General features: G+C 36.6%; 1 protein-coding gene across 1 annotated transcript in view; it reads left to right on the top strand.

The window, feature by feature from the left end:
- The window catches only part of LOC145993981 (putative multidrug resistance-associated protein lethal(2)03659), a 150,887-nt gene that overhangs the window by 89,646 nt on the left and 37,081 nt on the right, over positions 1–24,160 (top strand). The window contains exons 10-16 of the mRNA XM_083130010.1: positions 4,762–4,968; positions 7,912–8,198; positions 12,585–12,768; positions 14,245–14,388; positions 16,932–17,137; positions 22,232–22,521; positions 23,471–23,550. Of these exons, the coding sequence (XP_082986136.1) occupies positions 4,762–4,968; positions 7,912–8,198; positions 12,585–12,768; positions 14,245–14,388; positions 16,932–17,137; positions 22,232–22,521; positions 23,471–23,550 (1,398 nt within the window). The remainder of the gene's footprint in view (positions 1–4,761; positions 4,969–7,911; positions 8,199–12,584; positions 12,769–14,244; positions 14,389–16,931; positions 17,138–22,231; positions 22,522–23,470; positions 23,551–24,160) is intronic.

The following is a 24,160-nucleotide window of genomic DNA, read 5'->3' as shown; positions in this document are numbered from 1 at the left end:
AAAAGTACAGACTCTTGCTTGATTTTTGTTATTTACCGTCACTTTCTGCTACTTTTCGGTAATCTCGAGGATGAGGATGAGTGATGATATAATGAAATTGATGAAAGGGCACTCACAAAGAACACACACATACCCATGCCAGGATTCGAACCCAGGATCCCTGGCTTTGTAATGCGGTATGCTAGCCATGGAAGTCGGCTATAGATTCTTGTTACACGCAAAATTATCATATATATGTGTTGTATTTTTTCTGAGTTTAGTGGAAAGTACATTTGGATTACAATGATGTGGAGTACATCATGTAGATTTAAGTACATGTTTTGATTAGCACGTTTGAAGAAAATCCTGATAATGTGACAAAGTTGTTCAATTTCTTTTCAAGTCGGATGTTAAATAAATTAGAAACTCGTCATCTAAACTCACCAAGAGCCGCTACAGGAACCTGTGAACTACAAATTCCTGAAAATTTGGCAAAATTGTCTGGCAACGCCGAAGCAATAAAAACGACCGGATCGGAAGACGATAGTATTGACACTTGTTTCTTCGTTTTCCATGGGAAAGTGAAGCTTTTTCGGTAGTTGTGTGCTGTAGTTGTGCATTTATCGCGATGAACAGTGTGGAGAAATTGTTGGTGCGAAGTTTTTCTACCAGAAGTCTGGTCTGGATGAAAAAAATAAAAAACTAAGCCGAATTTGATTCTAGAACAAGTGTGCAAGAAGGGAGGTCGTGAGTTCACTCGCAAATTTCGTGTTGAAGGACAGAAGGATGAATTTCAGTTACAAGCATGTCTGAAGAAGATTTCTGGTAAGTATGAAGTTTATACTGTAGACCTTCTGGTAAAGCAGATGCTTTCCAGTGAGATATTTATTTTGGTGCCCTATTTCGCATATCAATTAGTCATGTTGGACAGGAAACTTTTATGTATAAATTTACTAGAAATTTTCACGATCAATGCACGTAAATATACTTCATTGTGCTTATCAAGTTGTTTAAAAATTAATATACCTTCTTCTGAATTTTCCCCTGTTAAGTAAAAAATGCTACGACTAAATCTGTTAGAATTCTATTTCTTCTTCGCATTACTGTTAAATAATTATTAATTTATTATAATATGTGCAAACGTGTAAAATATGATATTTGGAAAAACACGAACATATCAATTTCTTATTACGTTGGCTGTTATACGAAATTCATCATATAAACTCACATTACTAGTAGAGTAAATTTGTGAGCTATCGCCCCTCCACTTTGATTCACCACGAGCCGCCACTGCTTCCACTGCTAAAAGAAGAACGTACATTTTAACAATGGACGAAAGCCAGCTTGCCATGCAAGGACTGAATGAATGAATACTGAAGAACAACCTGTGAACTATGGTGCATGTAAGTTATTTCTCAGGAAACAAACATTCTTGTCCATTTTTAACTACTGTAGATAATCATATTATTGTTAAATGTAAATAACAACAGTGTTGCAAACTACCACTAGAAATGACCAGCTGAAAAAATACACTTACTAATTAAATTGTTTTTCTTTAATTATCCCATAATCCTCCCCAACTTCAAATTCAGTTATGTTATAGTGTAACCTTGTGTTAACAATATATTTCAGTTCCAAGGAAATCCCAGATATGCATCTTCAAAAGTTCAAGGTCCAAAATCAAAGTGGATGACCTTGAAAAGATTTTATTCAAAATATAGTGATGTGACACACCATTGGAAAGCTTATTTCATGTCCTTTCAAACAAGACTACAACCAGCTCTGTACGTCAATTAGGGTAAGAGCTATTATCCATGAAATTCTTGGGTGCAGACTAAAAATCGACAACTTTTTGTATTTTCAAGCCCCCAAAACTCCATAACTACGCCACATCGGAAGCTACAATTTCTCAGGATTTCATATCTTCATGAAGACTACCAAATAGTAGAGTTTCAGAAAATTCTGAGATGGCCGGGTTGTGGACTTTGTTGATTTGACATGGAATGATGCAATATTAAACTAGTGGAAGTGAAAAATCAGATGAAACCAAGGCCAGATTAGTCGCTCAGTTGCTAGAGCAATGGCATGATATGACAGACACACAAGGTTAAGTTCTGGTGGAATCTGTATTTTTCACGTAAATTTCTACGTACTTATTATTATTATTATTATGTTAAATCATTATAGGCTGGTCTGGAAAGTAATTTAAATTTAAACAAGATGAATTAGGAAAACAAGATGAAAGAATCAGCTTTACCAGGGAAAATATAAAAGTATTATTTTTTTGGATTTAAGCATTACAAAAACTGAGAAAGAGCTTACTACCGGTGTTTTTCATAAACCACTGGCAGGCGAACTGTACCTCAACAAAAAATCAGAACACCCCTATGAGGTTAAACTGAACATTTTCCTTAATTTCTTTATCCAAGCCGAAAGGCTATGTAATAATGGCAATGAAAAAGAGAGAGAAATCGCCTGGATTAAAAGAGTATGTCAGAAAAATGGATATAATATCCGAGAATTAGACAGGATGGCTAAGAAAGCAAGAAAGAATATCGTGAATGAAAGTAATATTCAAAAATAAAAAGATGATAATGAAAAATGTAATGAAGGACATTTTGTTGGAATCCCCTATTACAAGGAGGTCTCCGTAAAGATCGCAAAAACAATGAGGAAATATGGCGTAAATTGCGAGATGAAGGCCCCTAAAAATATTGAAAAGAATTTTACCGGGTATAAAAAGGGGGGAGGAACAAGGATAACCCAGAAGAACAAAAAGGGGTGTACCAGATAGAATGTGAATGCGGGAATGAATATGTTTAGCAGACGGGCAGAAAAATGCGCACTAGATGGGATGAACATGATCAAGATATTAAGGAAGAGGTTCCAAAACAGTCCTATCCGAACATATCACAATGAGTGGACATAGGATTATAAAAGAGAAGTAATTAGGAAGGAGGACAATAAATTAAACAGGAACGTTTATGAAGCTGCATTTATATGCACCGGAAAAAGGAATAAGCTTTACAGAGATGATGGTAATCTGGAGGAAGGGTGGATCGCTTTTCTTAAAAAGTGGGATAAAGTGGTAAATACCGACACTAAAATGGGTTTTCATTTCACTCCCGAGGTTGTGGGAGCCGTCGAAGAAGAGAGGGAGTTCACCTTGGAATGGTGATGTAAACTATAGTAGAGGGGAATGTTGGAGGGGAAATTTTCCCCTTCAACGCAGCACAGGAGCGCTCCCAGCCTGTGTGTTCCACCCAACACTGACGGGAGTCACTAGGGGGCTATAATAGGTCGTCAATTTTTATTTGTTTTAATGGTGTGGTTCTTGTTTTTAACTTTTTTAACCAGTGAAGGTTTTCATCGGAGTTTTTATGCCGTCACAGTAAGTTTTTTACCTTTTTATCCTCAACCTGAATCCTCAACTTACGTTTTGACAATGCGGTACCATGTTTGGCACCTAAAGTTTTTTATTTTATTTACCTGATGAAGGAAGTAGTACAGACTTCTGAAACGTCGTTTTGAACCATTTCTACTCACTCATGTATATTATATATTTTTATCTTATTTAAAGTGCTCAGAAAACTGGAAACGTCAGGGAAATTGGTTTTGAAAAATGATTGCAAACCCTGATAATATTACTCCCTCTCTCTCCAGTTGTAAGTTTGAAGTGAGTGAGTTGTAAAGGACATCTGTTTGAACAAATCAATCAAGTAGTAGACTCCAGTACAGAAAGTCAGAACACACAGTAGTGATGGGACTTGACACACCGACCCAATAAAAATTAGCTTGCCAGTGCTGAACCTTCAAAACAATGTTGCTCTATGACGTTTAGTTTAATTAAATATTCCGAACAACTATAAATTGTTAGCGTCAAGATATTGCATTAGTAGAAACCAGTTCAGCACCAGCATTTGTTTTGGTTCAAAGTGGTATCAGCTCAATCCCAGTTAATTTTGAAAGGTCAGTAACCAAAGGTGTAAGTGGACAACTTCCGATCTCACCATTAAAGTTTCCAGTGGGCTGAACTCTGAGATTTGTTTTATAATTCAATGCAAAACTATATGTCATAAGTAGGCTGAGGATTTGCCAGAAAATGCCTTTTTCCTTAGCCAGAAAATGTAGGCTTTTACACTTTAAAAACCATTTCAGTCAGTTTCAGCCAATTTCTGAGAGGAATACATGAATTTTATAGTGGCTGCTTTTTTCTATTTTAGTCATAAGTCATCTTGGAAGATGATGAAGAATCTACCGATGTTCATCAATATTAGTGCCTATTTTGTATTTTCGGTACTCCTTTGCCTGCCTATTTGCAGAGTTTTTAGTACATATTTTTTATCCTCATCCTGAATATAAGCTCTTATTCTCCTCTACTTTCCTAATAACTATGTGTCCACAGAAAGGGTAAATGATATAGGACACTGAAAAGTATTGTATTGGGGATGTAACAAACTGATACGAAATATTTTGACAACCTTCAGTAATTAAGTTGAGAGAATTCTTAAAATGTGTAATGATGAAACCTTTTGTTTTCTTAAGTGCAGGGACTTTATTTCTAAAATAAAATATAAGAATGCAAATTATTGGGTGGGGGTCGAGCCTCACAGGCTCATGTAAGTTGGCACCACTCACAGTTTCTAGGTTTGGGCATGGGTTCATGGGTGATCTTTGTGAGTGCCTTGTCATCAATTAAATTTAATCATCACTTATTCCCTTCCTTGTGACTAGCCAAAAGTAGCAGAACAATACAAATATATTTTTCAACTTTTATTGCAGACTTTTCTCTTGTATGAAGAAAACAACACAGTTCTTCCTCTTCAGAAACACAGCATGAACCATGCCAAAGGAAAGTTGGGGATTACAATTAGAAACGCAACTGCAAAATGGGACAATTCTTCAAACGAGAACACCTTGAGTGGCATAAACATAGAGGTTGTTCCTGGAAGACTGGTTGCCATTATAGGTCCTGTTGGAAGTGGAAAGGTAAGTGTTGGCCACATATCTCAGGTCTGTGTGTATGATTTGTTAAGTACCAATGGTTAAGACTAAATCATTCATTGGGAATCACAAAACCTTAAATACATACCAGGAATTGAGTCTCCTGATGGCAGCAGGTTTGATTGCCAGTGGAGGCACATTCACAGCAATTTGGATCCCAGCTTAAACTGTAGGTCTAGTCTCATTGTAGATTATCTGAGTTGTATCAATGATTGATTGGGTGCCAAAACCTGGGAACAAAGACAGTTTATTTTCTCTTCTAGACGAGGCTTAGCATTAAGAGGTCATAGTGCAGGAGCAAAGGATGGCAAAAAAAAGAGGACAACTGCCCCTGCCCCCCTCCCCCCTCCAATGCACCCTCAATCGCCACCACTGTCTGAACATAAAGGGGATTTAAAATAACCTTTTTGGCGTACAGGGAACAAGAGGTGAAACTAGAGGTAGGTGGTTATTTTGCTCAGGGTAGCCAAAATATTTTTTTTTTAGTGGAAGTTGCATATCCTCCTCCTAAAGATCGAAAATGGGTGCAAAGGAAAGTCTTTGTCCCAGGTAACAAGGAGTCTAGTTTTGACTTTTAGCATGTACTGTGAAAAATCATGCTTACATTTTATGTTTGCTGCCATTAGTTGTAGTTTTCATGTTAATGTAGGAATCAAAGCTTTTCTGGCAACATAATTTGAATAGATGTTCTCAGGTAATCAACTAGGTTAGGTGGGAGTTTGTGTCCAGTGTTTCAAGAATTGACATAACTCTTATCTTCAGGGAAATACTTAGAGAACTGACAGAGCGAGAACTGATGAGAGCTCTCATCTTCAGGTCAAGAAGTGAAGGAGCTATCATCTTCAGCAAAATATTTCGAGAAGTGACATCTTGAAGATGATAGCTATGCCAAATTAACTGTTAAAAAGTAACTCAATTACTGGTACTTGAAAAGTTAGTTACTTTCTGCTGAAAATTTTCTTGCAAACAAATTTCATACAATCAATGGTCATTAATTGTAATAAAATAAATATATGAAGGCTAACTTGTGTTTCATTTATGTTTCTGGTACAAAATATAAGTCTTAGTATATTTATATTATTACAACAAATAGAAAATAACAGAACTAGAAGTCAGCTTTGTTCAAATGATCATTCATTTTTATTCTCTCTATATGTGCAATGTGCACTGCAACTTTTTTTTGTGAACTATAAAATCTCCCTTTCCCTTATCAAACCATGAGTGCATTCTAGCTCAACTACCATCTTTCATATGAATGCAGCAATTCACCCAAAATCCTAATGTTTTGCATGTAATTAGAAATGATAAATAGCAATAAAGCATGGATGTTCTAAATTTAGCATGCAAGGAAGGCTAGCATCCTTGCCTTAGGTGATTCAATGGAGATCATTTCACTTTAGCACCCAGAGAAGATTCATAGTTGGAAATAGAGTTGCCAAACTTAGTTTCTCTCCCACATTCAACATTTTCTAGTTAGGAATTAAAGTATCATAAAATAATTGTAAGAGAAAAAGGTATAAAGGTAAAGTTCCATGTGCATATAACACCATGCCATGAGGGCACATTTAGGGGATGTGGGGATAGGGCTCCACACATTCTTGATATTGGCCATTTTGGAGGTGATGTGATCTGTAGCATGCTCCGGCTGCCTTTACCTCCCAGCGTTGTCCCCAGGTACTAATTGATTTGAGGCTGGGTGAGCCACGGAGCTGCTTTATGTGGGGACAAGGCTGGAAAAATTCCAACCTTAGATCACCAACCTAGAGGATCGAACCTGGGTCTCCCACATGGTAGACAGATGCCTACTGACAAGTAACTGTTGATAATGTTGTTCTATTGGGAAAAAGTTAATTCTGTTATAGCTACTTAGCCGTAAAAGTAACTAGTTGCAGTTTGTCAAAAAGTAACTTGCTCATAACTGTGTTACAAGTAAGTAGTTACTTCCAAACACTGGTCAGTTGTTAGAACACTGGGCACAAACTTGATCTAACCCAGATAATCACCTGAGAATACCTGTTCGATATCAATGCTGTTGAACTTATAACTTTGTCCTTTTGTTAATACTGTTAAGCCTTGTTTCCCTGTTAATAAAACATTAAAATGCTGACCAAGGGAAATTTTTATAGTATCAAATCGTACCCAAGGCGTTGGGTAAAAGTGACAAGTCTGCTATTATCCTTAACATAGCAGGAAGCACAGAAAGGAATGCTTAATAAGAAATTACTCAAATGTTAGGTCACTGACTGGAGAGACTGCTGTGGAATGGAGAGAGGTCAGTTGGCGGTGAACGGGTTTGTGATGGGATCGGGGATGAAGGGTGCAAGGGTGTGAGGAGAGTGAATTCTGACAGGGAATCAGACATGTGACTGTGACAATTGAAGTGATTGAGAGGACGATCTGTGGAAATAACTTTCATCCAGACTGGAGGCAAGTAAGATCCTTTTCCTCGGTTCAGTCGTGGAGAGTATCAAACCCATTTATGGTACTTGTCAATTCTTGACATTCTTCTACAGTGCGACCTTTTGCACATCATACTTAGGCCAAGCGACTGATAACCATCTGGAAAATGAATTATGAATATCTACACCAACCAAGAGAAGATTCAGGGTCTCTGGTTTGATCCTGACGCATCAATAAGTTTGCATTACAGTATAAAAAACATACATAAAAACGTAACGTTTCCACCCTTTAACAGGGTCTTCTTCAGATGAATATTCGCAATAAATTCTCAATAGAATAATGAATTTATTGCGATTATTCGTCTGAAGAAGACCCTGTTAGAGGGTGGAAACGTTAGTTTTATGTATATTTTTTATACTATAAAAGTTTGCCTTGGTCAGCATTCTAATGTTTTGTTTGTCCTTTTATGCTTTCATTATTTAATGCTTTTGCTAACAACTTTTGAAAATGATGAATCTTGTTTCGCAGACGAGCTTACTTCATGCTGTACTTGGTGAGCTTCCCCTCTCTGGTGGTTCAATCGAGGTCAACGGCAGACTCTCCTATGCATCACAAGAACCGTGGCTCTTTGCAGCTTCCGTGCAGCAGAACATTTTGTTTGGTGAACCCTACGATAGAGAGAAATACAATGAAGTGGTGAAAGTATGTGCATTAAAGAAGGACTTCAAGCAATTGCCATACAGAGATCTGACGATAGTTGGAGAGCGAGGAGTGTCTCTGAGTGGAGGCCAAAGAGCCAGAGTTAACTTGGCTAGGTGGAATATGTTTAAATAACTATCTGATAAATTTTGAATTAACTTGAATCACAATGAAAAACTCAATATGCTGACCAATGCAGTAATTTATTTTGTTATAAAACATAAACTAAAATAAACTTAACGTTTCAACCTTCTAGCAAGCAGGTGTTAGGAAGAGTGGAAAGGACAAGAGAGAAAGAGGAGAGAAGAAGGAAGAAGAATGAAGGAAAAAGAGTGTGAGATAAAGAGTCGAACCACGTTCTATATGGAAGTAAATATATTTAGCCTTTTAGGTGAAAGTACAGTTGACAAGGGAAAGCCACCTGCTAGAATGTTCCAGAACAACTTTCTAATAGTCTGGAGGGGAGTAATGTTTGTGTATATATATCATCCTGTTTTTGTACCTTGTTTCATTTGTACTTGGTACAGAGTCTGAAGATGACCTTGCTAGAAGGTTGAAACGTTACGTTTAGTTTGTTTTATAATAAAATAAATTACTGCCTTGGTCAGTATATTGAGTTTTTCATATCATGGAAACAAGGCTTAATGGTGTTATAATTGAATCACAAGTGTATCCAATACATCTGGGGTATTCCATTGTCGCAGGTGGGATACCCAGACTACATTTTTGACATTTAAGTAACTATCCTACTGATAGCTAAGCAACATTTTTCTTAAGAGTTTCTGTGCAATGAATTATGAAACTAAACACTATTGATTAAACATAACTACCCTTGAAATACTTTCCGAGATTTATAGCTATAAGTGAACAATTTTGTGTCACGGGTGAGACAGATAAAACACTGCCTCTTTACTTAATAAGAAATTTAGTTTAACATCTGTGAGTACCCAAATTATGAAAAATAAATTATTTAAGACAAATAGAGAAGGTAATTGACCTTTGAATATTCTAGTGGAGTTGAAAGGGAAATGCAACATTTAAAGATGATTTTTTTTGGCGTCACGGGTGGGACACAATATAAAACAAAAGTAAATCAAAAAGTTAAAATAAACTAACAATATGTAAAATACCTTCTACCTTAATTATGTATAATATTTAATATTTTATCCAAAATATAAGTATAGAGTGTTGACTCACAAGATAGAATAAAGTTACACCATTCCATACAATTTCAAAAATTGAGATTTGACATCTACTTAATTTTAACAATTTATTTGTTTTAAATAACATTTTCAGGATCAAATGCACTTGAAATTGTACAGTTAATACATTTAATTTCTGAAACTTTCTATGTGAAATTTAAAATCCACGGGATGTAAGGGGTGACACTTTCTGAAGACACCTACATGTCAACCTCACTTCCACATAGTACACCTTGGACTGCATTTTGCAGGCTAACAAGGCTCTGGCATCTAGATACATGACAAGTATAATCCTCTATGGAACTTGTGCTGTCCACGTGATTGATTGTGATTGTACCTTCATCTTTTACATCTTATCACCACCTTCTTATCTTTTCAATTTGCCAAAAGTGGCAGAAATGCGAAGTAAACTAAATCTATTCATTCATCATTCATCTATTTTTACAGCACCTCTCACAAAATTTTTCAGAAAGATCAAATTTATGGACATTTAGCATTAAATTTACCCTACCCTCCTAAAAATGAACTAGTATCCCTTCTCCAGATGAAAGATTCTCAATAATCCCTTTCATCTAATGAATTTTGAAGTATCAAAATGAAGCCAAAAGCCCAAATTTTATGTTTTTCAGGGAACCAAAGTAAGAACTTTAAAATGTGGGAAAATAAGGGGACATTTATTTTGATCTATTAGAATCATCAAGATTGAATATATAAAGCAGGAAAATGTAAAATCTGTGAATGTATAATTGGGGTTACACCATATATAATAGATGATGGGCATTAAGTGGTACAGATTTGAGTTTAGTTTATGCAAGTATGGAAATTTTTCTTTGTGGAGGTGAGAGGGACACTCAAAACCAATATGCATTGTAATGAATATGAACAAACCTCCCACACACACACACACACATCCATACGTATGTTTCAATCAATTAACTAATGATAACACACATACAATAATCACAAACTCTGACTCATTCACCCTCTCTCAGCACACACACACTCAGTAGCTTTCAAGGAAGTCATTAGAATGTCCCCTCCACTACAAAATTTTCAAATACCACACTGGTTTTAGCTGCATGAAGCTATTTTTAATTTGTATCATTTTCCAAGCCTGCATATAGTTCAGAAATAGCATAGAAACAATTAATTTGAATTATTAACTAATCATAGGAAAATTAAAAAGCAAGAAGCATTTATGGTATTAGCATTGTCTAAGAAATATTTTTTGTTAGTTTTGTACATAATTCCCTGTTCGTATGCATAGAAAACAATCACAAAACTATATAATTATACAAGGGGTGTTCAAGTTAACCAGGACTTTTCATTTTTCAGAATATGAACCCATTTGGAAGCATATAAAGGACTTTTATTTCTTGATGTAACCCCTCAGATTATAAGGGAGGATTGTAGTAATTCGCTGCCATGTTCCTGTAGTTCACAAATTGTGCAGTGAATAGTATGTGGGCATGCATTGCCTTGCAGCAACAGAACACCTTTAGTAATCAAACCAAGCCATTTTTGTGATTGTGTTCGGACTTCTTACAGAAAGATGTACATATTCCATGATTTGGCAACATGTTGTCCATCGATTTGCAAGAATCAGGAATTCCTTTCGCTGAATGTTCACAAGAAAGATTGCCCAAGCCACCTCAGCTAGGATCATATTGCCCTGATGTATGGCCATCTTTGAACTGCTTGCACCATTCAAATGTTTTACTGTGGCTAAGAGTCCCATTACCATACTGTGCTTGAGATCTTCTGTGAATTTTACTCAGTTTTATGCCTTCATTCATAAGAAAATATGATCACCTCATGCCTACCACCTTGTGATGTTAGAGCTTGATGCGGTAACAGTAGATACTTGTCTCTTACAAGTAAAGCATGGTGATGACTGGCTCAAACAGTGATCTTCTTTCCAACATTAGTCACACAATAGAGGATCTCAATAAGTGGTTCTCAACAAACAAACTAAAACTGAATGTCAATAAAACTATATTAGTAAATTTTCATCACACAAGGAGCCAACCACGAGGTAACCCTTCTATCAAATTAGAAAACAATGTGGTTAACTACGAGAAATCTGTTAAATTTTTAGGGCTGTGGATCAACGAAAATTTTAGCTGGGAACCACAAATCAACTATTTGGCAGGCAAACTCAGCAACATAATCTACGCCATCAAGGTAATAAAGGCTACCACAAATTTGGAGACAATGAAAACAATTTATTTCAGCTTATTTCAATCCTTGTTAATGTACGGAATTATATCCTGGGGTAATGCACACAAGAGTAGGCAAATCTTTATCTTACAAAAGAAAGTTATATGGATGGGGGCAAGACCAATTGAACCATGTATGAAGCTCTTCAGGGATCTAGGTTTTCTGCCACTCCCATGCTTGTACATTTTTCACCTGCTCTACTATGTAAAATCAAACATCTGCAATTTGTTTAGGTGCCACCATGACATACACAATTACAACACAAGAAATAAAACTAACTTACTGTACCTGTACACAATAGAGTTATGTATGAAAAAGGACGTAAGTACTCAGGGACTCTCTTGTATAACAACCTTCCAAACTACATAACAAACATTGAAACCTGCAAAGGGTTTAAGAAAGAACTGTACAAATACTTACTGGAACACTGCTTTTACTCAATTGATGAATATCTAAGTCTGCAATAATATATATATGTATGTTTGTATGTATGTATTTTTTCTTCACAACTTTTGCTAATTCAGATCTTATTAAAAATAAAATAGGTATCATGAAACATACTATACTGATATTGCGGCATCTCGATGTGTGTCATATTCTCCAATGTTACCTTACTGGTGTAAGGTAACATTATCATTGCAGTGTTTCATTACATTATGTTGTACTCAATAATATTTTATTATATTCCACAGTTACCATGTATTGTATTGGCATCATATTATTGTATTATAATTTTACTATATTTCACTGTAACCATAAATTGTATTTCATTGTTTTATTATACTGCATTGTTTATGATATTGTAAACAAACTGACATGTCCGATATCACTGCATGATATGCAAATAAGTGTTTCATGGATGAAATGAATCTTATCTTATCTTATACATCTGGGTGCATTATGTTATTCTGTAATATCGGAAGTCCCAGTTTGGCTTGAATGTCCCTTGTATCACTTTCAACCTTACACCCAATTCCAGCTCACTCATGAGGTATGCTTTCCAATTAAAAGATAATAATTAATTTGGCTTATCTCTTAGATAAATATAATTATAGAGCATAATATTGTTTTCAATTACAGAGCAGTCTACCATGATGCAGATGTATACATTTTAGATGACCCATTGTCTGCTGTGGACACACACGTAGGGAAGCAGCTGTTTGAGGAGTGCGTTACTTCATATCTGAAGAACAAGACTGTTATCCTGGTCACCCACCAGTTACAGTACCTCAAGGAGGTAGACCAAATAGTCATTCTTGACAATGTAAGTACATAGGAGGTGAAAATGAAAATCTGTAAATTTAGAATGGGACAGATTAATCCGTATTGTATCAGTACACACACACACACACACACACACACACACAGACATTTTGTTAAGAATAAAAGATCAATTTTTCATGACAAGAACTTCTTATGCTTTAGGCTAAAAATTAGTAGTGGAACTCAGATTTTATGTTCTGACATCATACATTTAATCTTCTTGGTCCAAATAGAGCAAAATGTAAAATTTTCCCGCATTTTAAATTTTAATACCTTGGTTCCCTGAAAAATATTAAAACGAATTTCCAATGTGTGTATATAAAAAAAATACTAAATTTCCAACGTGTACATATAAACAATTACCAAACTTACAATGTGTATACAGTAGACTCGCAATTAACCGAGTCCCGATTAACCGAGGCTCCGGGTTAACCGAGGGAGAGGTTGGAAAACATTGCACTTCATAACGTACCTCCCTGTTTGTTTATGGAGTCAAGTCAACATCCGCGATGCATGTGTTCGTTACATTGTCGGTGTATCAGATTGTCATGGCAGTGTTTAAGTCTGTGTAGGCCTATTCTCAGCAGAAAAAGTAATCTTCTCATGTATGTTGTACTAGTAATAAATATTTAATATACAGTTTTAAGTGTTGTTTTGTCATTTACGACCTATTAGCACATTATCTTTGTATTATCAGAGTTTTTCCATATCCGAGGTAATCTCTGTCCCAGTTAGCTCGGATAATCGCGTGTCTGCTGTATATATAGAAATTACATTTCAGTAAACAAAATCTCAAATTTTAGTTAAAAGCTCTGTACAAATAGAAGTTTCTATTTCAATGAAGTATCCATGCTTTATAACCCGAGAAAATAAATTCTTATTCCTTAATTTTTATCTTGGTGCTTAGCAAATACAAATATATAATTTTTAACAGAAATTTCATACTAATAATTCTCTGAATGGTTGTGACAATGGCTTTACATTAGCATGTAATTAGCATTAGGTAGTGGTTAATGTTCAATTAACAATCCATGCTAATGTCCCACTGGTATGTTCTTAGATCATTTATATAGTTGCTAGATTTGATTATTGTTATTTAGTGTCACTTTTCTGCCACTTTTGGTTTGGTTAATCATGACAATGAGATGATTGATGATATATGATGAAATTTATGAAGGGACACTCTCAAAGAACACTCATGTCCAGGCTGGGATTCAAACCCAGGACTTCTGGCATCAAAACATTTTTTTGTTAACCATTCCACCATGGAGGTTGGGTTACGTAGTTGTCTTAATGGTTCGTTGCAAAGAAGATTCTTTTGTCACTTATTTTATCATAAAATTAATAAAATTTCTGTAATATTGCATATTCAAAAGGTAACAATCTAAAAATGTCAGTATGACAAATAAAAACTAAATTTAATGTTTACAAGTTGAGTTCACATTTGACATGTAATTGAGCAATTTCTTCCTTGAAGGGGTGTATTGCAGCTCAAGGAACGTACAAGGAGCTAATACAAAGTGGCTTGGATTTTGCTGAACTGTTGGCCAATGGAGGGGAGGAATCTACAGAGACTGAAAATACTAAAGCTACAGCTGCTACAAGACAACTTTCTGTACAGGTATATATCCCATAGTAGATTGGTAGATACAGATGCATTAGTTGCTTTGTGAGAAAAGATCAAATAGTTTGTTATACAAAATTGAATTTTTCTGGTTGCATAAAGATAAAGTTCTCTCTATATATAGCACCGTACCATGAAGGCACATTTAGGAGATGTGTGGTAAGGCCCCACACATTCTCGATCTCGGCCATTTTGGAGGTGACGTGATCAGCACCATGCTCAGGCTGCCTTTACCCCTCCAGGTACCCATTGATTTGAGACTGGGTGAGCTCCAGAGCCACTTTATGTGGAGACAAGGCCAGAAAAATTTCAACCTTAGATCACCCACCCGGGAACTGAACCTGGGTCTCCCACGTGGCAGTCAGACACCCTACCAACTAGACCACTGCGACTTCAGTCTAGTTACATACCAAATAAAAGTAAGATGTTTCTTAGTTTCTTGCAATTGCATGTGCATAAATACTATTGCCAGTGCTTCAGTATGGGCCACTACCAATGATATCAGTATTGGCAGGGGCGTGCGGTGCTAAATCAGGCAGGGGAACAGGTGACCTGCACTTGCCCCCTCCCCTCCCATACCTGTCATGATATAATACAGTAGACCAAGTAAAATTCAACCCTTATTGAAATCAACCAAATAAACATATGATATATATGTTACAAGTTGTCAGAAGTGATGTTAAAATTATGACAATACCAATGTTAAAGCAAATATGATATAATGTAAATAAAACATTAAAAACAAAATTGTTGATGAGCAACAAAGAAAAAATTAATAAAAGCAATTTATGAGTGATCACAGAAAAAAATGTTTTGTCGAAACCTGTTTCATCTCTCAATTTGTAGATTAAGTTGAAATTCCTTTTTTGTAGAGTTGAGCATTCTTGTAATTCAAATGTCCTCAATGCAATAATGGCAATCAGATGGCCTAGTTTTTTCATGACTTCCACTAGATTTGTAGAAATTGTGACAAAACCCGAACTGTTCCAAACTCCCTTTTCGGGAACACACAAGGACAACAATAATTTGCCACTGGAAGAGTATCCAGTTAATAATTTTCAGAGTTGTAGTAACTTGTTTGAAAATGTCTTGTGTACTATTTCGTTTTAGTTTTTAATTCGGTTAGGATAGGTGTTGGTTTGCTGTCTTTTCTGTAAAGTTCAATGAACTATATAAGCTTTCGTCTTCAGCTGGTCGATCATACATTTGCAATGCTATGCTCGCAATATTCACTTTCTTGTCCTGCCGCTGCGTGCGTTTCGGGGCTGGTGGAACAGGTGGACGTGAGCTGTTCCCTCGGAAGCTATTTTGCAACATTTAGCAAAGGCATTTAGCAGACGCTTAAACTGTAGAAGATTTTTCCAGTTCGTTATGACTGGCAGACTCAATTTAGCAATGATATTAGGAAACTATAGACATACTATACTCAAAACTATCACTACGACACAATTAAAATTTAGCACATAGCAAAAATTTGAAGGAAATCGAATTTTCTATGTCTCTCATAATGAACAGCTAGAGAGTTCAGCCTCCGTGGTGGGAGGTGGCACCATGAGGATTGTTTACCTCGCGCATGGTCAGAAATACTCAGTGTCAGGCAGCAGAGGGTGGGACGACGAGGGTTGGTGACGTAAACAAACGTCTAGTCACGGTGAAAGTTTTTCTTCGGCGTGTTGATTTCGGAAGAAAGAAGTGTTCTTATTATGTTATTATAGATAATTTAAATAGCTAAAAAGAGCGATAAATAGAAGGGAACAGCCTGTTCTGTTCCCTCTGTTCCATGGAGGGACTGCCACTGAGTATTGGACAGCATCACATAGAAATTTCAGTGAAAAATGCAATTGCAGTGAAAAACGTCAATGGTGCCTAGTTTTTTCCAGCATAGAGATGTAAATTACCATACTGTTTTTCACACACAGAGGTTCACACAGGTAAACCAGGGCAGGCTCAGTAGTTTTTGTCACTGAAATTTCTTTGTAGTACATCTCCTGGGTGTGTGTCAATCAGTAAGACTTCCCTGATGGCATAGTAGTAATATCATGGCCTTGTAATCAAAGGATCCCAGGTTCGATAATAGGTGGAGGCACATTGCACAGTGTTTTGGATCACACTATAAATTGCAGGTCCAGTCTGAATTATCCTTTCTGTGCATAAAACTCAACCAACCAAAGAGTATGGTAATATACAATTTATATCTAGGCACCATTGCATCAAGTGTTTCAAAGACAACAGATCCCTTTGCAGTATTACTGATGGAGACATTTCTACACAGGTAAAACAGAAAGACAAAAAAAAACAGGCAAAACCAGGGCTGCCCTGGTACCTCAGTTTGTAGAGCAATGGCCTGCTATGCCCGAGATTTGGATTTTAGTCCTGGGGGAGACTATTTTTCACTGAAATATTGACATAGGACATCTGTGTATGAGAACAGTCAGGTTATGAACTGTTGAAATTTTATCAAAATTATTGAACAATTAATCTTTATGCATATGATTTTCTGAGATTATGCATCATTATGATGACTCACATGACATTTTCAGAGCCAGGGAAAAACTCAGCAAGAGGAGGATGACCAGGAGAAGCCGGTGGAAATAGAGGAAACCCGATCACAAGGCTCGGTTGGTCTGGAGGTTTACAAAGAATATTTTAGAGCTGGTGGCAACTGCTGCGTCACAGTCACTTTGTTCCTCCTCTTTGTCTTAGCACAGTTGGCATGCAGCGGAACGGACTATTGGATGTCCTTCTGGTATGTATCTAAGAACTCATATTTTTAAAAATAAAGTAAGTACCGTATTTGCTGGTATAAAAGATGGGCAATGTTATTTTTGTATAAGACGAATGGTTTTTCAATCAACAGGGTGGCGACAGACCTAGAAAACCGGGAAAAGTCAGGGAATTTGAGGTGTCAAAAAAAGTCAGGGAAATGTCAGGGAATTTCGTCTTCATTGACTTTTTTTTATATATATATTTATTTTTTTTAAAGATATCGTTATGGAACTCTGCACGGGAACAGGAAATCTTGTTCGTAAGTTTCGGCCTCAACTTTTAGGCTCCTTTTATGCACAACACAACCACGGCGCCAGAAACCAGTGATGGCAGGAGGAGAGAGAGAGAGAAAATTTTCTCTCGCCTGGGCTTCTTGGCGGGAATTTTAAATTCAAACACTCTTTGGAGGAAAATTATTATAACTCGGTCACTATGGGAGCAATCTACTTCGGATAACTTTTGTTGTTCAGCTAAAACATCAGCGCATACAACTGTGTACAATTCAAAACACCTGACCGAGGAAGGGGGCTGGGGGGCCTCGTCCCATCGAATTTCAATGGAAAAGACAAAAATCTGGAGTTTGCCTCCTCTTCTCCTGCTATTTTGGGGAGAAGCCGCAAACTTTAGTATTCGTTTCAAAGAATGGACGTTTCCAAAGAGAATGAAACATGTTTCATGTTTTTGGGTGCCATACAAGTTGAATAATAAGCCGAAATGTGAAACTCTGTTTTTTACGAAAAATCGGTAATTTGCATATTGCTCAGAAAATTGTTATAACTCTGGCACTATGGGAGTAATCTACTTCGAATAAGTTTTATTTTGCAGCTAAAACATCAGAGCATGAAACCGTATACAATTGAGAACGCCGAACTGAGGTGGGGTTTGGGGGACGCGGCCCCCGAATTTCAATGAAAAAACATAAAAATCTGGAGTTTGCCTCCTCTTCTCCCGCTATTTGGGAAGAAGGCGCGAACTTGTGTTCTTTTCAAAGAATGGACATTTCTCAAGAGAACGTAACATGTTTCATGTTCTTGGGTGCCATGCAAGTTGAAAAATAAGCCAAAATGTGATTTTTTTTATTTTTACGAAAAATAGGTATTTTGCATTTTTGGAGGAAAATTGTTAAAACTCGGGCACTATGCACTATGGGAGCAATCTACCTCGGATAAATTTCGTTTTGCAGCTAAAACATCATAGCATGCAACCGTGTATAATTCAGAAGACCGAACCGAGGAAGGGGGGTTTGGGGGCGCGGCCACCGAATTTCAATGAAAGAAAAACTGGAGTTTGCCCCCTTTCCTCCCGCTACTTTAGGGAGAAGGCGCAAACCTTAGTATTCTCTTCAAAAAATGGACGTTTCCAAAGAGATTGAAACATGTTTTATGTTCCTTGGTGCCATACAAGTTGAATATTGAGCCAAAATGTGATACTCTGTTCGGAAATATGGCATGGATATGTTGCGGAGAGGGGGGAGGTTGGTCATTTATATGAATTTCCCAGGCTTGCTCCAGACCTGTGTCAGAGTTTCCACCCAAACGTAGAGGTATGAAGGTCCAAAAAGCACATTCATTTTGTAATCAGCACCATGATACCATATGGTATCATCGGGCCAGTACGACCTTACTTTGATGATACCATATGGTATCATCGGGGGAGTATAGGTTAAGCCTCTGAATATTACGTGGAAAATGCATTGAATTATCATTTTTTCTTGTCCGTATGGGAGTAGTAAGGGGACTTGTCAACAGATGGAGGGGATAAGAGCGTGTGGCGCCATCCGATAGTAAGGCATTTTGTTGGGCAAACTGAAGGAACATGGAAAAAACTAGGTTCTATTGATACATACTATTTTTTTTTCGAATATCGCCACCCGACAAAGTATCTCACTACAACATGCGACAGAAATTGCATGGACTGCGACATCCAACAAAAATGGCATGCATAAACAAGAAGGGCTTTAGACTGAAAATATGCTGCTGAAATTTTATTACTCTTCTTGCTCACTTCACCTTATTTAATGTAGCAGTGCTTACGAAGGTTTTCTTTCATCATCCTGACATATTACTGGTTTCGCACAAGTTAACATACGTTTACAATATCAAGAAGAATCCAACCAAATGGGATATATATTGAATACTATCACGAAAAAATGAAACTTAAATCTGCATTGGTGAACGTTATAAAAATTGGCAAGTGCATGCTCCCAACCTCCAATTTACTGCAACACTAGTATTGCAATGAAATTAACGCCACTCTCTGTCCCATCTGCTCAAACTCGTGAGAGATGGTCATGAATATCTCACTGAGTAAGGTTAATGTCCAATATAATGAAATAAAATGCTAAATATAAATACGTAAATATTTTAATATCATATTTACTCGAATCATTCAATCATAAAAGCAAATCACTTTCTTCAAGAATTGACTTTTCTCTGCCAGCTCTGCTAAATTTTCACTTTCCATCTAATGATTTATGCGAGGGGTGGCCAGAAAGTAATTTCCAATTAGTAGGGACATTGATTTTTCGCAAACGCGAAAACCGTGAAAAATGGTAATTGCTGCGAAGTTATGTTTGTGTACATAGAACATGCAAGTTTGCCAACATTTTACTCAATATTAAACTATAGAGTTATACGTACATGGAATAATTCCGACAGCCACATTAAATCATGTATTTCTCACGATTTTTTCAACTTCTATCAAAACCATTTGCTTCACAGAGCAAAGTGGCAGGGTTCTATCGAGTTCATATCTACCGTCACACGGGAGCCACATCTTCTTATTTGTCGCACGAGATATGTTTTGAATTACCAAGCTAAGTGCGTACCATCGGCATTTGTCGAGCGAGTAATAATGGAGCTCAGTCGTTAGAGCGTCTGACTACTATGCGAGAGACCCGGGGTCGATCCCCTGCGGTGGATAACCGGGATGTTTTCCACCTATTCAAACTGCTCCGGCACCCACCCAGCATCATATGAAGCTGGTACCTTGAGGAAACTTTGATGGATAAAGGTAGCCAGGAGCATGGTGCTGATCACATCATCCCTACCTTCAGTCATGATCAAGAAAGTGTGGGGCCCTAACTCCACACCCCTACTATACACCTTCATGGAAAAGTGCAGGGGAGCACTTTACTTTTACTTCCTTAAAAATCTGTTCCAACATATCAAACTGTCACGAAAATAAGTAGACCATGTGACCTACAATTTAAAATAATAATTTAAAAGCACAATGGAGTATTACATCACGGTATATTTGGCACATAAATGTTCTAAAACAAAAAAGAGAATTTTGGGAAACGTAACACTAACAAGTCAAAATAAGATAATGCCAATTTTTGGTGCCCAATTTTTTTAAAAAAATAACAAAATATCAAGGTCCCTACCGATTAGGCATAAATAAAACAAGAATATCAGTTGTAATTTATTGCATTAGTAACAGAGAGTCCTAACCTAATTTTCGGCATAATCACCACTGTTGTTCTGGTATTTGTCGTAGCATGGCACTAAATTTTGTATGCCCATGGTATATATGTCTGACAGCAAAGACTGGAACTATCTCTACCGCAGTGTAGCTGTCAAATTCTTGCCCTGCCAGAAACCTCTTCAGATAAACAAAGAGATGAAAGTCTGTACATTCAAGGCCAGGGCTGTACAGGGAGTGGTCCAAGATCTCTCACCTGAAGTGATGCAAAGGACCCGTGTGTACTCAGCTGTATGGGGTTGTGCACATTCGATTGGCTTTCCGTGAATTGTCTGCACCATCGTCTGATCTTACTATCACTCACAACGTCCGGTCTGCACACCTCACACGATTGCTGGTGGCTCTGTGCCAAATTCTGAGCATGCAATGTAGGCTACATCGCAGTCGGTGGGAGACCGTATGAGAACTGCAATCCTTAACCTAGAACTGTCCTAAAACGGCTGCATTGCAACTGTACCAGATTACAGCTACATGCCACTTCTTCCTGGCTGCATGTGGGTGTGTCGCTCTCCGACCACTAGTGCTGCGTATAGGCACCATTGGAGCTTTTTTCAGGATGCCCCTCATATATGAACTTTCAGAAGCTTTTATTATTAGTGTGTTCCTGTTTTAATGTGTGGTTAGATAAATCAGGTACCTATACAATATAATTCTATAAATTCCTTGCGTTAAATTTCTAATACCTACATACCCTTTTCATCAGCATTAATGGTATAACTGCATGTTGTCAGTTTCACCTTATACTTCACTTGGATATACTGTACTGAAGCAGAAATCCCATTACTAATGTAAGGAAATATGACACTTTATTTTGTTCGATTCAATTGTTTCACTTACATGCAAGAGTTAAGTTGTTTGCTTTACAGAGAAGAGGGAAGTAGCTTTATGCATTGAAAAATGAGTCCGCACTCATGGTTCTTGCAAGCAGAGGGTTCCAAACCTCAGTGGAAATGTCAACATATAATACCGAGAATGTATAAGGAGACTGATAAATTACAAATTTTATTTCTTAATCAATCACTCTTCACTCTTATCTCATTTAGTCGGAACTTTAAAAATAATCAAGTATTTTATTCTAAACTTATTGCGTATGACAAAATTCCGTAATCCTTCCCTAGCTTGTGAATTGTAATAATTTTCCAAATTCACTATTTTGCAGTTTGAATTCAAATCATAGAGAATAGAGAAATTAAGACAATTTCATAGAAGATAATATTGGTACTTAACAAAACCATACGTGGATCTGTGTGAGTTTATTATTTCTATTTGCAAAAACATCGATTTAGTTTAGTTTGTAATTGTCAGGGAAAAATGTAAATTTTATCCTGGAAAACATGGAAAAGTCAGGGAATTTAATTTCTGCTTGTTTGTAGCCATCCTGATCAATTTTGGATTATATTTACCATTTTAACACCAAAATGTCACTTTATGTACCACTTTTGATCCCAAAATGTGCCCAAATGTACCGAAATCTTGATATTTTATTCACCACAAATATGTGACAGTATTACTGACACTTGTATGCACGACTCTGTAAGTTATTCTGTTACATTGGAATAACAACTAGAATATTACTGACTTCTCTTTCTAGGACAAATCAAGAGCAGATACGAACAACTTGCGTACCCAGTGAAGAAATTTCATCAAGATCAATCACAATTACATGCCATCAATATAATTCCACTGAGACGGAGATAATATATGATAGAGATTTTTCTATGTTCCTGTATGTAGGGCTTGTAGCATTCACTACGATTATAGCTTTGGTAAGGTCATTGTTTTTCTTCATTGTCTGCATGAGGGCATCAATGGGACTCCATGACAACATGTTCTACAGTATTACAAGAGCACGTATGAGGTTCTTTGATACAAATCCATCAGGTATGCACTAATATTGTAAAAGAATAATGAGGGCTTCAGAGTGCAATTGGCATAACTCCATTCAAGAAGTTTTTTAGAAAAAGACACATTTAGATAACTTAGTACTATGTTTAGCTGTTGGAGCACGAACACAGTGGTGCCTCTATGAGCAAGAATTTGAAACTTAGGAGATACTTACTTCTAGCACTGAAATACTTCACAGTTCTAAGTTATGCATGTAACCAAATTTCCATGACAAGTGTAGTTAATGCCACTTGTGCTCTGAACCCCTTAAGTACCCAATTTTTAAATTTCTTTTATTGGGATATTTTACATAGTAGTATGCTAAAGATTTTTGTAAAGGGAGGGATATAAAATTCTTTATAGCTGTGTGAGAGAAAAATTATGCATGCTTTCTCCAACACTATTTCACACACTGTTTCTCCCTCACTCCCACAAGCTTGTAACTGATTTTTTTTTTCTGTCTGTAGAGAATCTAGTTTATCCGAGCCTACTATACCTCAGGCTGATATGGGATTACCTATAGCAAGGCCTTTTCTCATTGTTCAGTTTGTGTTTTCTTGCCATGCGATTATCAAAATACAGTTAAACCTTGATTTTTACATTTTTCAGGGAACGAAGCTGATAAAACTTAAAATACGGGAAAATGTAAAATTGAGGATAATTTTATAGCATTTTGCTCTATTGGGACCTTCAAGATTTTATGTATAATGCGGAAAAATGTAAAATCTGGGAACGTAAAATCGAGATACCACTTATAACTGTGTAATTAATTTCATGACATTACATAAGTGCTTTACAAACAACATAGTGTAACAACTATATAAGAGAACTACATCCAACCAGAATTAATTTGTCCTTCAATTTGGGGATTGACACTGTAATAGTAATGATTTATACATGAACATTTTGATAGCAGTTAATATTTTGATTTTTGTTTCATTAATAGGTCGAATCTTGAACAGATTTTCCAAAGACATGGGAGCAATAGATGAATACTTGCCACAAGCTATGATAGATGCTGTTCAGGTAACTGCAATGCTTTATATTGAATAAATATGGATGTGAAGCTTATGAAAGAATATTGTACTGAGATTAATTTACGGGTTTTTGTTTTTGAAGCCATGTGTTATTAATTAATGTAATTAACACTGTATGATCCACTCAGTACAGTAGAGTAACCAGGATTTTACCTTGGGAGAAGAGCTAAATTTTTCCATCTTGCTCCCATATAGAGTGTTCACGAAGTCTCTCCCTGATTGCAAATTTTTGTATCTTCTGAAGTTTTTAAGATAAAGTGAAATTTATGGCAAATGTGGGAAAACTCACAAAGTTTCTTTTGCTTCAGGTCCCATTGATGTCGCATTAGTGAAACAGGAACTGTGTGAAAGATATTAAATGTGTGTTCAAATCTGGAAAAAGCACAGTGTGTGCTATCATCATATGCTATTGTGAGACATGTTTACCAACAACTGTTCAAAGGAACTATCACACCAAATATGGAAGGACACCACCTGACATCAAAAATATAAAGTTCTGGTGTGAAAAGTTCAAGGAAACAGGAAGTGTGTTTGATCCTTCTTAAAAGCCTGGCGATCAATATCAGAAGAACATGTAGATGAGTCTGTAAGTCTTTAGC

This window comes from Lepisma saccharinum, chromosome 10 (assembly GCF_977018435.1).
Source record: "Lepisma saccharinum chromosome 10, izLepSacc3.1, whole genome shotgun sequence".
Lineage (NCBI taxonomy): Eukaryota > Metazoa > Arthropoda > Insecta > Zygentoma > Lepismatidae > Lepisma > Lepisma saccharinum.
Note: the sequence above shows the minus strand (reverse complement) of the source record. Positions and strands in the feature narration are given on the sequence as shown.